Here is a 16,234-nt window from a genome sequence, read left to right as displayed (position 1 = left end):
ATGTTATGTCTCCATATAAATAGCTAGGGCTATTAAGATTACAGCGCCCACTATATTTTTTTTCTCATCAAAGAAACATTTTCTGGAACTATGACAATACAGACAGCAAACAATCCAGTTTCTACAAAGAGAAATTACTGTGCTACACCTGGACAATCATCTGCAAGCAGTCTTCAACAGCCAGCTAAAGAAAGTGACTCTTGCTTACAGACACACAATGTAAGTCATTGCTGCTAAATTGAAATTTTTTAAGGGGACTTGCAAGGGAATAACAGTACTGCAGCAGATATAAACTTTTTGTAGAGTCGTAGGAATCCCTGCTGTCCTGGAGTGTCTCAGTGTCACCCAGGTTGTCTACCCTTACAAATGTGAGAAGAGAATACATATGTAATTTGATGCACTCTATCTGTTCTGATCTGTGGCCTGATTTACACTGCACTTATAATGTAACTCCAAATCATTGCACAAAAAGTGTGTGCAGCATTAGAGATCCCGTTCGGGTTACAAAAGTGTGTTGCCTTCTCTTTGAATTTAATAGAGTAAGTGTCCACTGGAGGCAGGACAGCTGTCATTGAAAACTGCATAAGGTTGGATGCAGAGGTCCATAAATGAGAGTATAGGAAGGGGCAACTTCTATCCCTGCTCATTCATGTAAGCCTTCATTGAATCATAGCCTCTGGCTGGTGGAGCCAGTGTGGTGTTGTGGTTAAGAGCGGTAGACTTGTAATCTGGTGAACCGGGTTCTCGTCTCCGCTCCTCCGCATGCAGCTGCTGGGTGACCTTGGGCCAGTCACACTTCTCTGAAGTCTCTCAGCCCCACTCACCTCACAGAGTGTTTGTTGTGGGGGAGGAAGGGAAAGGAGAATGTTAGCCACTTTGAGACTCCTTTGGGTAGTGATAAAGCGGGATATCAAATCCAAACTCCTCCTCTTCTTCTGCATAAGGCAGACATAGGCAAACTCGGCCCTCCAGGTGTTTTGGGACTACAACTCCCATCATCCCTAGCTAACAGGACCAGGGGTCAGGGATGATGGGGTTTGTAGTCCCAAAAAACATCTGGAGGGCCGAGTTTGCCTATGCCTAAAAGGAGACCTTTTGATTTTCCATATGTGGAAATACTAAATTAAACCCAACCCATAGTAAATGATATTGATTTCACTTCATCTCCAATGGTTCTCCATCTATTAATTTGATAACATCCATATCTATGCTACAGCCCAGGGTGCTCCCAAACAACTGACTACATTTTTAATGCATGAAGTTTTTTCTGCAGTGCCAAAGCTTACCTCACACTTGAAACGAGTTGACCTTGAAGCTGACATCTTGTTTCATGGAAAACTCACTTGCATTGTTGTTGTTTTCCTCTCTCAATTTAAAATGCTAAGTGGTTCTCATAAAATTCAGTCTTTGAAAATTTTGAAACTTGCAATTTGTACTACAGAAGTGAAAGAAAATGATCCATAAATCTTGGTTGTGTGATGAGCTGTCAGAATAGTATACTTTTTCCCCACAGCAGGTTGCCTCATATTCTCCATCCCAAAATAGTGGGAGGGAGCTTTATTTACTGCAAAGAGTTCAGGAAGCAGAGGAAAAATTGGCCAAAGCCCATGATTTGATTCAGAATCTAAAAGCCGCATCTTTGCAAAAGGAGAAGGAAATGGAGACTAAGATCCTAGAAATGAAAATGCAACAAGATAAAGACCTTTTTCAGCTAAACCAAGAAAATTACATTCTTCAAACACAGGTACTATACCTAGTTATATCCTTTCCCTGTTCAATTTTTTTAATAAAAAAAAACCACTTTTAATACAGTTCACTAAAAACAGCATTTACTATATATTTCATTTTAGTTCTGATAAAATCAAATTGGGAATCATGGCAAGCCATGGATAAAATGTTGTCTCTCATAGCTAGCTAAAACACCTTGCAGGAAGTGACCTTTTGCGTTTAGAAGGCTATTTCAGCTGGTAGCCAAGCAAGCTGCTCCCCACCCCCTTAATATGTTTTGCTATATTGCAAGGAGACAGGCATAAGATACAAATAAGAGAACAGTCTGTTAAAGGTACAGGAATCTGTTAATAAGGGCTTTTTCTTCCTAGTGATTTTATGAAGTATACGTTAATCATAGTTCATGTTTTCTCAGCTAAATAACAGAGGAGACCCGAACAAAGGAACAAAGTTGTCAAATGCTTTGGAAAGAATTCCTGATGATGGAGAAATGCTGAAAGAAATCCAAAAAGAAGTCCAAAATCAGGAGACTCTCCTTCAAGGGTATCAACAGGTAGATATACTTAATACTGTGGCTTCACTGAGTAAAACTCACAAAGTATTTACACAGTCAGTTTTTAAAGCTGTATCCAGGTTGAGAACTATGGTGCATTGTATTAAAATAAAAGGAGAGGTGGGGAGCTTGATAGTGAATTGACCAGATTGTTGAAGGTCAAAGGCAATGGCCCTGACACCACTTATTATTGAGGGGAAGTGCGTGGAACAGGTCTCGGTGTTTCGATTTCTGGGAATGGAGTTGAGAGGTGACCTAACCTGGGAAGAAAACAGCAAAGACCTGATGAAGAGAGCACAGCAGAGGTTATATTTTCTGAGAATCCTCCAGAAAAACAATCTCTCAAAGGACCTGTTGATGGCATTTTACCATTGAACTGTGGAGAGTGTATTAACTTATGGTCTGTGTGTGTGGTTTGGGAGCTGCACGGCCAGGGAAAAAACAATGCTGTCCAGGGTTGTAAAGACTGCAGAGAGAATAATTGGGTGCACTCTTCCCACCTTAGATCAAATCTATGCTGTCAGGTGCCATAAGAATTCTGCAGAGATAGCACAGGATAGTACACACCCTGGAAATTATCTCTTTCAGCTTCTGCCTTCTGGAAGAAGGTATAGGGTTATAAAGACCAGGACTAGCCTCCTGAGAAACAGTTTCTACGCAAATGCAATTCTGGTTCTAAATGTAGCATAAGGAGTCTCTTTAGTATATTGTATTTTAAAATGGGGTTTCAGGGTTTTTAGGGGTTTTTGAATATTTTATGTAGATTTCCAATTTCATTGTTCTGTATGGGACAATGACAATAAAGATATCGTATATGAAAAGACATTGGTATCTGAAATTGGTAGATAAAAGACTGATAATGAAGGTAGAGCAGCTGGACAATTGCTGGGACATGCATGAAAATGTTAGTCCATTCATAAGCAAGGGACAATGTGCATTGATTAGTTCAATGAGGTACTTATTTATATGGAGACGGAAGAAAAGGCTACCCTTCTGGAATTTGTAAAGAGTAATTTCTAAGAAGTGTCTTTCACATGAATACATAACAACTAAGTGAATTAATCCTTGATATTTCAATGAAGGAAAATGAAAGATTATATAAGCAAGTGAAAGAGCTGCAGCTAAATAACAAGAAAAATGAAGAAAACATGTTTAAAGAGAACCAGCGTTTGATGGCTGAGTTGGTGTCTTTACGGTGAGTTTATTTGAGGATCTAATGAAAAATGTAGATGACTTTAAGCAGGTCTTAATGTGAATGTGAAGAGGAAGCTGCCCACATACTTGCGATTAAGCCCCAATGAACACTATAGGTCTCTTTTCCAAGTAAACGTACATAGGATTGAAATGCATGTCCAATTTTTTGTGTGGAAGGGAGTTAAACTTAATTCTTCCATTGAAGTCAGCTTAATCAGGCTTAGGATCACAGATATCATTTATTTATTTTAGAAAATTATATACCATTTGACTGTAGCAGCAGTAATGTATCAAAGCTGGCAAAGAGTTTGGGTGTCTTCTTTTCAGTGTCCCTTCCATTTCTTTAACTTTTCAAGAAGTAGTATAACAATGATTGTTTGTTTTATTAAATTTAGTCGCTTGTCATCTAAAGAGTCTTCAAGGAACTTACAGTGAAAAATATATATACATGAATACATTATACCAAAGAAAAGGGGTATCATACAACACATTAACATTCCATTCGACAAAAGGGGGAGAGGACCCTCACTAACACTTTATAGAAAAAGTAATTACTGTGTGTTAAATAGGTTGAAGAAAATCATATGAATTGTACTTTTTCAGTGACAGAATACACCTACCAGTAAATAAGACCAAGGGTATAATCCTCTACCCCCATCTTTCTCACCCATGTTTCAGTAATGCATGCCATTCAATGTATGCCATTCAATGAGCACTGTCTTATTCTGTACAGACCTGGCATTTAGCAATAGCACCACCAAGCTGTTGGGCACAGTGGAAGAGCATCCAACAGTATTCTGGAGCTGTGGGGAGGCAGATATAGGCATCAGATGTGAGCATCTTTTGTTCCATTGCCACCACTAAGCTGTGCCTATTTTTTCCTTCTGTCACCAAGTTGCATGGTCCCCTGTGCCCTGGCTCTGTGCAACTCCCTGCAAATACATGCTGCATGCAGATTACCTTTTCACATCAACCCCTAATGCATCATAGCAGTCAACAATACAGTGCCCATCCAACCAATTCACCATCACATAAAGAGAGAATACCCATGCAGCAGGGAAGGAAGGGGGAAGGGGAGGCAGAAGAAACAATAAATCACAAGAGAGAGGGAGAGAGAAAGTCTCAGGCGGCCTATCCCAAAGCTCACCTGGGGTACTTTAACATTCACCCACCCCTGCTTCTTACCTATGGGTGCTGACTCCCACTAGATTCACAGCCTCTCACTCTGACAGTACTAGGGAAAATAAACATTCACCAATATTTCTCACCAGAGAGAATAAAACAGTCTTCCAACAATCAGCACCAAACTATACCTTGACATGACATGTGAATCAGGCCAGCATGAGTTAACAAGGGCTGGATATTTTAAAAATTACTCTGATTTAATTGCAGGAATAGTGTTTAGATAGAACTACTTCAACAAACCATGAGCTGTATAAAATTAATAATCCTCTCTTTTTTTCAAAATTAAACTAGAGAGCAACAGGATAAAAATAACCTTTTATCATGTGGAGTGCAGAATGCTGAATCAGCTGGGAATCAGAGTTTCACTGACCTGATTTTAGAACTTCGGGCTGCCAAGGCAAGTACTTATGCTTTTTCTTTAGACTAGTTTGCTGAAATAGACACCACTTAAAACATTATACATTTTGCCAACAAGTTGCTATTACTATTAATTATTTTTATTTCAAATAATGAAACAAATGGGCCATTTACGATAAATTGCTGTGGCCAAGCTGCATGGAGACCTCTAAACAAGACACTATAATTTGCATTATATTGATGCTGCTGGCACAAGGGGAAATAACAAATCTGCTCCCCTCATGCTGTGGCCCCAGTACAGCAGATCCATGCCTGGAAATCTCTCACTTTATCCAGGCATCAGTTCAGTTCACTTCAATGGTTAGAAGAGGTGTTATCCTCATGGCTGAATTGATTTTCGAATGCTGTGTTACTTTTATTGTTGTTAGCCGCTCTGAGCCCGGCTTCGGCTGGGGAGGACGGGATATAAATAATAAAAAATTATTATTATGGCATGTTTTCTGTATCTCTCTTTTGTTTTCCTGGGGTGTGGGGGATGAAGACTATAGAAAGCAATTTGCTCGAAGAGAGAAAGCGTCTAAAGCAAGACAAGCAAGCCCTTGAAGTAGATTTGGTGCAAGTGAAGAAGGAACGAGATTTAGCAAGAGCCCAAATCACTTCCACTTCAGGTAAAGCACTGCTTTTGAACAGGTTAATCCTCCGTTTAATAATAAGATCTTTTACTTCACTGAATATAAAACCTGTGTTTCCATTAATACTGTATTAAGCTTTTGTGATACTGTGTCTTGCATTAACACACCAGGGAAGAGTGGGGTAATCAAGAGAGATGGCGGGGGCAGTAGCTGGATTATATGTACACTGGCAGCTACCCCTCCAGAAACACGTGAGCAGGGTACTGCACAACATTTGCTTCTGTGAGTTGTCTACCAGGGGGTGGGCCTGTGTGATGGAAATCTCACAAATGAAACAATTTATCATCATACAAGCATAGGAAGCTGCCTAATGCAAGGTCCTCCTCAAAGTGTCGGGTCTTCTCCATCACCTGATCTTGCTCCTTTCTGGAGATGCTAGAGATTGTACCTAGGACCCTTTGCATGCAAAGGAAACTGCTCACATATGAGTTGGGGACAGGCAACAAGAGCAGTTCCGAGAGAGAAAGTATGCATCAAAGACTGGGGGCAGTGGGAGAAATTTCCCTAAATTCCTTTTGATGGCAACGTGGGATGGAATTATTGGAGGGGGGGTGTTGGTTCCAGGCCACTGGTTCTTTGCATATCAGTAGTAGTTTGGTCTTTCTATGTATATTATTAGAATGGAAAGGAAGGAATAGCAGCTCTCGAAAAAGCTCTCTGCCACCACAACAAATTGTCAGACTTTAAAACAATGATTTATAGCTTTTCTTCACAAGCATCATTTTTACCACAAAGAGGAAATCTAAATATCTTACGGCTTTTGTAGAAAGCTTTAAGATATTTAAAATTAATTTGCCTCTATTTTTTCCCCAATGCCCAAAATAAGCTTAGTCTTGAGTCGGATATGCTTTGTCACACTTTTTTAATTGGAACATTTTCTTCCTAGCTGAAAAATCATATGAGATGAAGATTGTAGAAGAATCATACAAAGACGAAATTGGTCGCTTGCAGAAAAGACTCCAGTGGTATGCAGAAAATCAGGAACTCTTAGACAGAGATGCAGCTCGCCTTCGAGGAGCTAAAGAAGAAATTGATAAACTGCAGCGTGAGGTGATTGCATTGTCACACTTCCCTCCAGTACCGCTCAAGGCAGTAGCAAGGCAAAGGCCGTCTGAGACCAGACAGCAAAATCTTACTTTTTCATATTGAGATAAGAGAAAAGGCTAGGGCACCATGCAGTCTGAACTTCAGGAATTTTACTTTGGGAATGGTTGCTGCAATTCCCTTTTGGCCAGAGCTGAGTAGTGACACTTGGGCTGAATCCCATCTAACGTCCTTCAGGTTTCTAGCTGTCAGGGGCTCAAGCAGTTCTGCTTGCACATTTATGATCATAGATTTATCTGTCATAAAGTTTCCAAAGGCATGACTTTCAGTCACAGGCTGCCAAGCAAGCTTCCCCGTCTCAGCCTATGGTCTCCCTTTCTTTGGTTTCACGGTAGGTCAGGGTTTGTCTGAATCTAGGCTGTAATTCAGTTTCCACTCCAGAATATGTAGTTAGAACATTCTGCGCATGAGATTTGGCACTAACTAAACTGGGATAAAACGACCCATTCATTTACCATGCTGGTACTGATTTTCCCCTGCTGCTTAAATTACAAGTTTTGTAAATAAGATTGAGGGGATCATTTCCTATGCACCGTGGTTACCAATTTCTGTGTTTATCGTTCTTGTTCGTACACATGCAAGTCTTTAACGGTTTTAAAGAAGAGGTCGTGCTAATGATAAAATGAATGGATTGCTTACATCGCTCTTCTGTGTGCCTTTCTGTGTACTGTGTAGGTGGATCAGCTTAGAAGTGAAGCTGGGAATCAGTCTGCACAACAAAAGAAACGGCTGAAGGACAGAGCGGCAGATGCCAAACGAATACAAGACCTTGAGCGGCAGGCACGTAGTACAACAATTCCCCTTAACAGGCAAGGGAGGGAGGATAGTCTCTGCTGGTAATTTAGTGTGGCGAGCCATACTCTGGCCTCTATTCTTACGAATCCAGTTTCGAGATGTATGGTAGCATCGGAGACGTGTTTAGGCACTTGTAGGGCTGATCTTAATTTGTTTAGATTGTACCAGTTCTAATGGTGCACAACTAGCTAAGAGTGATCTCGGTGTGACATCTGTCAACCCACTGTTTGCCAGAGTTGATTCGGTTGCTAAAATTAGGTAAATGGGAGTGCTATAGGACAGAGATGGGGACACTGTGGCCTTTCAAATTTTTGTGTACTCCCGCTGTCTTTGCTTGGCCTTGGCCAGCATGACTAGTGGTCAAGAATGGAGTTGTTGTCCCAGCCACATCTGGAGGGCTACCGCTTTCCTCATTTATGCTTTAGGAGAGAAGAATAATGGCAAATCATAGGCACAACGAAACACTGCTTCCCATATATCTTAACTATATATTGCAATGTTTCAAATAGCATTATATCCAAAGGTAGGGCATCAAATTCCAGGTAGGTGAGGAGCATCGAGTGTCAGAGAAGAAACTGCAATCCAGACTTCAGATATGGGATAAGTAATAGGTAATGAAGTTTTTACTACATGTGTTTATGAAAAAAAATAAAGATTTTTATTAATTATGTGGTCTATAGATATTGATGTCAGAGATAATTTTGTGGTTTTAATAGTTGATTCATGTAATTTGGTGATGCCTTTTAAAGCTATTACTTCCTTATACTTTCATTTCCTGTATGTATATGTTTATGGCATATGGGAAAGAATCATACAACTAGGTTCAGATCCTCAAGAGAACTTTGGGTATTATCATCCTAGGATCGTATACAGTAACAGGCAGTGATTCTCCAGGGTCTCTGCCAAGGGTCTTTTTCCTCACCTGCTACCTAATTTATTTTAAGTGGTAATGCCCAGGATTGATGCTGTTATCATCTGCATGCAAATCTCTATGAGTGAGCTATGGTCCCTTCTCTGTTCTCAGTTGACACCAGTGTTCATCTTCCTAGCATCTAGCAAACCATTTTTGCAAGAGAGGAGTATTATGATAAGGCACTGGGTCTGCTGTTCAGTTTTTTTATAAAAAGAAAAAGTTGTAAAAGCCTCTCTGTGTGCCCAAACTCTTAGGCACAACTTGCTGTGTGACTTTTTTTGGATCCCAGCCATGTCTCATTAATGATAGAATTTTAAATTTGGAAGCACTATTTCTAAACATTTGCAGTGCAAAGTGTGTAGACAGGATTACATCCATGATCTTAATTACTGTCAGTATATTCTCTGTCATTGGGAAAATGCAGCTCATGTGATTTCAGCCTAGTTAAAACACAGTAACTAATAGTTGTTGTCCTAATTTTTGAAAGGTTAAAGAAATGGAAGGGATACTGAAACGAAGGCACCCAAATTCTTTGCCAGCTTTGATATATGCCGCTGCCACGGCCACTGCTTCTGAAGGGGAAGGCAATCCATCAGCAAAAACGAATACAGTGGATTTTCTTGAGAGAAGAGTTAAGAAGCTGGAAGCCGAACTTGAGGGTAAAGATGATGAAGCGAAGAAAAGTCTCCGTGCCATGGAGCAGCAGTTTCAAAAGATAAAGGTGATTTAGACTCCACTGTGCTTTTAAACAGCAGTATTGTTTTGATGTGGTTGCGTAGTTTTTGTTTCTCCCGACGAGTAGTTTGAGCTGCTCCTAGGCGCTCCCAAGTGTTAACTGAATCCTACAGTAATGAACCAAGGAGTGGGAATTAGATCATAGTTACCTTTTATATATTCTTTAAAAACTCTTTGTATTCTAGCACCAGAAATTTCAATACCTTTAATATTATAGACATGCTCCAATGCAGGCATATTCATGGACAATAAGTATGCTCATTCCTGTGCAGATTCAGTTGCATAGTCATAACAAAAGATGCCTACAGCAAGTTTGCTTAGGCTCAGAGGAGCATCCCAGTGGGGATGTGGGTCTAGGTGCCTATCTGCTTCCATATTAGCAATGTGTGTGGAAGGCTGCTTCCATATGCAGAACTTTCTGAATTAGGGTGCTCCTTTATCTGAGCCTTTTAGGGTGCGGAATTAGGGTGCTCCTTTTATCCTCTCCTTAAGCTGCACGGGGGGTTAAGGGTGAGGGAGTCACAAAACCTGCCTCTTCCCTTTCACCCATGGAAGCATCCCATGAGCAGAGCTGCATTCACAGTTAGTCTCAATACAGCCCATTGCGAAAGGACCCTGCAGATTATCTGGTCCAAACCCCTGCAATGCAGGAATATACACCTGTTCCATATGGGGATCGAACCTGCCACCTTGGCGTTATCAACACTATGCTCTAACCAACTGGGCTATCCCATCTGTGTGTATGATGCAAATCTAATTTACCTGGAAGCGTCACTTCATGGGGTCTTGTCTTTGCAGATTCAGTATGAGAAGAGGATTGGGGAGCTTGAGCAGCTGCTGGAATATAAGCTGCTGAACGAGCCGCAGAAGCTTCCGGACAAGGCCGCCACCCTTGCAGCTCATGAAAGAGAACTTTGTAGTGTAAATGAAGCCCACCAGATCACAGTGCAAAACCTTCAGACTGAAATAAACTCTCTCAGAAACCAGTTAGCTCAGCTAGAGCTGCAGAAGAAAGCAAAAGATGATGCGGACCTCCAGTCGCTAGAATACCAGGTGGAGCAGGCTCACTCTAAAGCGAAGCTGGTAAGACTAAATCAGGAAATGATTGCCAAAAACAGAGAGATACAGGACCTCACAAAAACTGTAGAAAGGCTTCAGAAAGAGAGGAGGATTATGCTCTCAGCTGGCAAAGCAGATGCTAAAGAGAAGCCTTCAGGAATCCTGAAAAAGGATATTGTCAAACCTAGTCAGCTGAACCCCAGAAATGAAGAGTTCTTCCCCGGCACTCTCGATGAGAAAATATATCAGCCCCACGCTTTTGCCGATTGTCACATTTCAGAAGTCCTGCAAGAAAACAGCCGTCTGAAAGATGATGTAGAAAAGTTGACTCTAGAACTAAGCCAGGAAAGGATAAAAGCTCAAGCAGCCATGGCAAATTCTGAAAGTCTTGTAAGAAGGTAATTCACTTAACACTGAGCAGTTTTTAAAATGCGATGTTCAAGGTCACTCCTTGGGCTTGGGGCAGGAGTGGGGAACCTGGCAGCATCCAGATGTTTTTGACTACAACTCATGTCTTCTATAGCCATTAATGGGGCTGATGGAGTTGGAATCCACCAGCATCTGTATGGCTACAGGTTTCCTACTCCTGCTTGTAGGTACACTGTTCTAATAACCCCACCACCAACTCTGGGCACAGAAAAACCATACCCTGCCATTTCTATAAATTGTGTAAATTAAGCCAACATAGAGATTTTTTTGTAGTGTATTGTGCTTCCAACATGGGAAGAGTCAAGGAGTTATGCATAGCTTTGTTCACTGAACAATGGAAACCTTATCATGCTGGAAAACAGTGACTTCCTCTCCCCGCCATCCCTATTTTAATTGTAATGCAGCTGCAAAAGGCTGCCATTCCATTTGGGGCAGTGGTGGCTTGAAGCAGCAGGAGGAGAAAGAATGTGTTTTAACACCTTTGTGACATGTACATTTTTATTTATGTATTCCGTCTTCATGGGAGCTCAGCCTAGCTGTAAATCTGGACGTGTAAATGTCACCCCAAATAATTTCACTGATACTCCAGTATACAAGAGGAGCTTTAAAAATCAAGCCCCCACATAGCTATTTTCTAGGGAAAAAACCACACACACAAGCACACACCCTACATTTAATGTGCAGTTTGGTTCTAAGGCAGCTGTCCCCATCAGGGACTAAGGGCCAAGCTAGGCATGACCTTCTTCATATCTTTAACCTTGTGCTTGTATTTTCAAAATGTAGTAGGCGCAGGAGGATATGCGTTGAATTGGGGCCATGACAAGAGGAGCTTTAAACTCCTTTCTCCAACTGCATGCCTGATTCTCTTTCCACTTATGCCTGTTATTTGCAATTGGATAAAATCTTCAGTTGGCACCATTTTCTCCCATGGTTAGCACTGGGTGGTGGGAATGGCATTTCCAGTTGGGACCATGGCTGGGGGGCAAAGGCTTCAAGCCCCTTTCCCATGTCACAGTACCTATCCAGCTGGGAAGACCACATGCCAAATATTTGTGTTTTTAAAGGGCATGCAGACCAAGGTTAATGCCAGGTTCATTTGGGGGCAAACCCAACATTTCTTTAGCATTCTTATCCCTTGCCCTCTTTTTGTACATGAGCCAAAATATATTGTACAGGAAGGATTCCAGGCAGAAAAGGATACTGCTACAGGAACATCACAGGCATAAATGCACATACAAATCTAAAATGTGTTGTTTTTCATGAAAATGCTGTGTTATTTTCTGATGTTTCCAACAAACTTCTACATACTATTTTATTTTGCAACATTTACAGGGCAAAGGAAGATTTGGAAGAATACACTACAGCGCTTAAAGCATCACATCAAAAGGAGCTGGAGAAAATTCTTTGTCAGTATGCTATGGAGCATTCAACTTCCAAGGCAGCCGAGTTAAATAGCAAAATTTCAGCACAGGAGGTGAGGAAGACCAGTCGTCTGTCTCACTGCTTCAAAAAACTGCTTCAAAAAACTGCCAGCGTTTCCTGTTTCTCAATGTTTCGTACTGTAATCTTGCCTCTGAAATATACTATGGTAATAGTTTTGTATTCATTTAAGGTGAAGTTCACAATTCTCCATTCCAGTGTCTTTTTGTGTTCCTAGTCATAGCTGATCTTACATGCTTAGTCAGAGTTAAATTCAAGTGATCTTAATACAGCTTTACTCAACAAAAGTTCAAGTTGTTAAACCAAAGCTCCACTTACCTACTTGTAATAGGATTCAAGAGATACTTTGTTGAAAAATTCTAATAATTGAAAATCTTTCCATAGGTCTTTATTAAACATCTTCAGCAACAAGTTCGTGAGTTGCAAAGAGATCAAGAAGCACTTGCGGTTTCACAAAAGCGAGAGGAAATTCTTCAAAAAGAGGTAATTCAGAGTATAAGAAATTTGATTCTTTAAAACAACAGTTTGAGCAGGAACAACAATGTGGTGCCCAGACTCTGCCCTCTTCCCCCTTTCTGCAATTTATGTACAGTGGTACCTTGGGTTACATACGCTTCAGGTTACTAACCCAGAAATATTACCTCGGGTTAAGAACTTTGCTTCAGGATGAGAACAGAAATCGTGCTCCGGCGGTGCGGCAGCAGCGGGAGGCCCCATTAGCTAAAGTGGTGCTTCAGGTTAAGAACAGTTTCAGGTTAAGAACGGACCTCCAGAACGAATTAAGTATGTAACCAGAGGTACCACTGTATTGGCTTTGATGCTTTGTTCATTGAGACTTTAAGCCAGAGTTTTCCATTGCATTTTAAATGGGAAACAGGGGTGCAGTATTGTACTGCAGAATGAGATATAAAACCAAAAATAAAAACTAATTTTTACATGTGACAATGTGCGCATACACACGCACACAAAATACATATATACCTTGGTTTTCGAACAGCCTAGTTCTCGAACGTTTTGGCTCCCGAACAATCGAAACCCAGAAGTGGTTGTTCCGATTTTTGAACTTTCTTTTGGAAGCCAAACATCCAACAGGGCTGCTGCAGCTTCTGATTGGCTGCAGCTGCAGGAGCTCTCTCTAGCAAGTGTACTTGGGATTCCAGCCTTGCCGCTAAGCTAGTGCAATCCATATGACTTCTATCCTCTTTATTAAAATATCCCTACTATTTATTATATAAACAAGTGCGCTTATTAGATTCCAGCGTGCTGCATCCCATACTGAATCAATGGGGAGGGTGTGCTTACTGAATTCCTTTTGGGGAAACTCCTATCCCCAGAAATGTTTTGAGTGGGTGTAGGAACATCTGTTGCTGCTAATGCGGTTGAACATACACAAAAAAAAAAAACAGGTAATTTCGTGTTCTCAAATTTTAGATGGCAAAACTGTTAGAAGAACTTGGAGAGGCTAGAGAGAGCCAGACCCCAGAGATGAAACGATTTGTGTGTCTAGAAAGGAAGATCAAACACTTGGAGGCCAGATATGAACAAAGAGAACAAGAACTTCATCAGGTAAATAAAACAGGGAATTCTTCTCTTTAAAAAGTCAATGTTTCAAATGTCTGAGTGCAAATGCCCTTCAAAATGCTTAATGTAACAAGTACTTAAATTATGGAGTCTCAAGCCACATCTAAAAAGTCTGATAGACCTGCAACCTGATTTAGTCAGTATTTAGATGTGTTGGTTTGTAGAGCCCCTTCCAAAGAATTTTTAAAACAAGAATAAATGAAAGGTTTTCTAAATGCTCTGATAATGAAACAGTCGGGTTTAGAAATGATGCTGCCATCTCTCATCAGTGAACCTGCTTACTACCCAGGTAATACAGCAAACACAGCATATTGCGGAAGTTGAACAAATCCAGGAAACTGAGAAATGGCGGAAGCTGGCACTGTTGAAGAACCAAGAGCTTGAGAAATTTCGCATTGAACTGGATTCGATTTTGGATGTTCTACGGCAGCTGCAGAAACAGGGTGTTATCATTCCACCAGGTGGCCCAAGCATGCCGGAAAATGACTGGAAGACTAGAAAGCTCCTCATTTAATCAGTGAAACAGCTTCAATAGAGAGAGAAGATGAAGCCTTGCCACAAAAGGTGATTAGTTTTTAACTTTATAGTTGTGCCCAGGTTTCTCCTGTATACATTTATCCCAATCCTTGCTGACTTGTTTTTATTCTGTATATTAAATAATACTACTTGCAAATTTGAAGTGCTGAACTTTTTTTCCCCTTCACAAAAAAGAATCTCCGCACTTTATTGGATGCATTAAAAGATTTGTCTACCAAAGTAAACTATTGGTGACCAAGCAGGAATATCCATAAGCAGCGTATGATGTCAACTTTCACCAGGTCTTTCTCCTTTGGGGTGCAGGGGTGTCAGCAAACTTCCATTTTCATTCCTGCTCCTAAACCTGTATAAATAAAGGAGCTTCTTTCCACTCTGGAAGCAACTACAGCAAAGCTTTAAAGTGTGGATTTCTATCTCTTGAAAAGGTATGAATAAAGGCTCTTGAAAGGTAAGGTGTATATATATCTCTGCTAACACAATTTTCCAGGTGCTTTTCTAAAAATCAAATTAGGAAAATGCACATCATTTCAAATGATATTTTATGTTTTATTGCTGCACCTGCCTTGCTAGTGCAGTCTATATATAATTTTATAAAGTATTTATAAAATGAATGCTCTTAATACCACATAAATTGTGACTGTAGCATTGACAAGGTGACATAGGTGCATCAATAAAATGGCAGCAGATTTCAGTCTCCTACAGCTGTTGCAACATGACAAAATAAAGGCATACAGGTGGTTTTTAGGCATTAGAGGCAACTGTTAAATCGTTATCAGGTTAACAGCTTTTTAATTCCTTGGAAGGGACAGAATGAACATTTGCAAATGGCATCTATTCTCATCCTTTTCCATGTCAGTTAATGCTGGAAAAGTGCTGGTTTAGATATCCTAGGATGGAAAGATTTCATTGGCAAGGCCGCCAATCATAATTGGCGATCTTGAGCAAAAACAGGACCATTGGCCATTAAGGCCACTTTCAGACATCAAAGCCAGATAAAAATTAGTCAGCTACATGAAAAGCACTGGGCCTCAAGTCAGTGTGAAAGTCGCACCATCTGCCCTAGAGTCTGTTTCCTCTGAAACAAAGGGGCTGATTTGTTTCTACTCTGCTTTGAGATTCCCCAAAGTGAGAACACTAATGGTATCCTTTCCCATAAATGATGTGCCACTCTATTTGGCCATGGAAATACTATCCACTCTAGTATTGATACAGTGACACCAAAATGCTACAATATTTAGTCATGTAAAATACTAATTTACATGCACCAGCACCAGGCCATTTAATGACACTCCTGATGCCTGATCCATCACAATTAGCGATGCCTAAGCTTTTCGCTATCCAGAGACTGGTGGAGCCCTAACTTTGCAAGGGATCAAATAGTACGCATTGTTTAAAAAGGCCTTTGTGGTATCATCATGGTGCTACATTACTTCACATGATCTCCACCTTCCCTAGAGATTAAATGAAGTCATAGAAAGTGAGGGAAGGGGGCAGAGCAGGCAAGCTCACAAAGGCGCAACTACTTTAACCTCCAGATGAGGTCCATCTTTTAAAAAAAACCAGTGTGTCCCTACACAGTCTAGTGTACACAGTCTGTTCTCCCACCTTCTATTTTTTTAAAAAGAAATAACACCTAGCAAAGTAATATACAAAACCATCATTTCTGGCTATAAACCTGCCATTACAGACATGGTGTTGTGTTCCAGCTTCTTGTTCTTTTAATACAAAGGTTAAAAGGTAAAGGACCCCTGAACAGTTAAGTCCAGTCAAAGGCGACTATGGGGTTGTGGCACTCATCTCGCTTTCAGGCCGAGGAAGCCGGCATTTGTCCACAGACAGCTTTCTGGGTCATGTGGCCAGCATGACTAAACCGCGTCTGGCACAATGGAACACCATGAAGGAAACCAGACTGCATGGAAATGCCATTTACCT

General features: G+C 40.7%; 1 protein-coding gene across 5 annotated transcripts in view; it reads left to right on the top strand.

Annotated features, from left to right (window-relative positions):
* Positions 1-14,438, top strand: part of CEP162 (centrosomal protein 162) — a 35,300-nt gene extending 20,862 nt beyond the window's left edge. For 4 of the 5 annotated variants that reach the window (XM_081000023.1, XM_081000019.1, XM_081000021.1 and 1 more), the window contains 14 exons: positions 74-219; positions 1,514-1,744; positions 2,144-2,281; positions 3,364-3,476; positions 4,952-5,057; positions 5,559-5,685; positions 6,596-6,759; positions 7,489-7,593; positions 9,009-9,242; positions 10,055-10,713; positions 12,077-12,218; positions 12,569-12,667; positions 13,616-13,750; positions 14,055-14,438. In XM_081000023.1, coding sequence (XP_080856149.1) covers positions 74-219; positions 1,514-1,744; positions 2,144-2,281; positions 3,364-3,476; positions 4,952-5,057; positions 5,559-5,685; positions 6,596-6,759; positions 7,489-7,593; positions 9,009-9,242; positions 10,055-10,713; positions 12,077-12,218; positions 12,569-12,667; positions 13,616-13,750; positions 14,055-14,279 — 2,624 coding nt within the window. In that variant the 3' untranslated portion in view covers positions 14,280-14,438. The remainder of the gene's footprint in view (positions 1-73; positions 220-1,513; positions 1,745-2,143; positions 2,282-3,363; positions 3,477-4,951; positions 5,058-5,558; positions 5,686-6,595; positions 6,760-7,488; positions 7,594-9,008; positions 9,243-10,054; positions 10,714-12,076; positions 12,219-12,568; positions 12,668-13,615; positions 13,751-14,054) is intronic. The other variant, XM_081000022.1, reaches the window with a different exon arrangement.
* Positions 14,439-16,234: the final 1,796 nt, after the last annotated feature.

Source organism: Podarcis pityusensis, assembly GCF_964106645.2.
Source record: "Podarcis pityusensis genome assembly, chromosome: 3".
Lineage (NCBI taxonomy): Eukaryota > Metazoa > Chordata > Lepidosauria > Squamata > Lacertidae > Podarcis > Podarcis pityusensis.
This window is presented reverse-complemented; position numbering and strand designations above follow the sequence as displayed.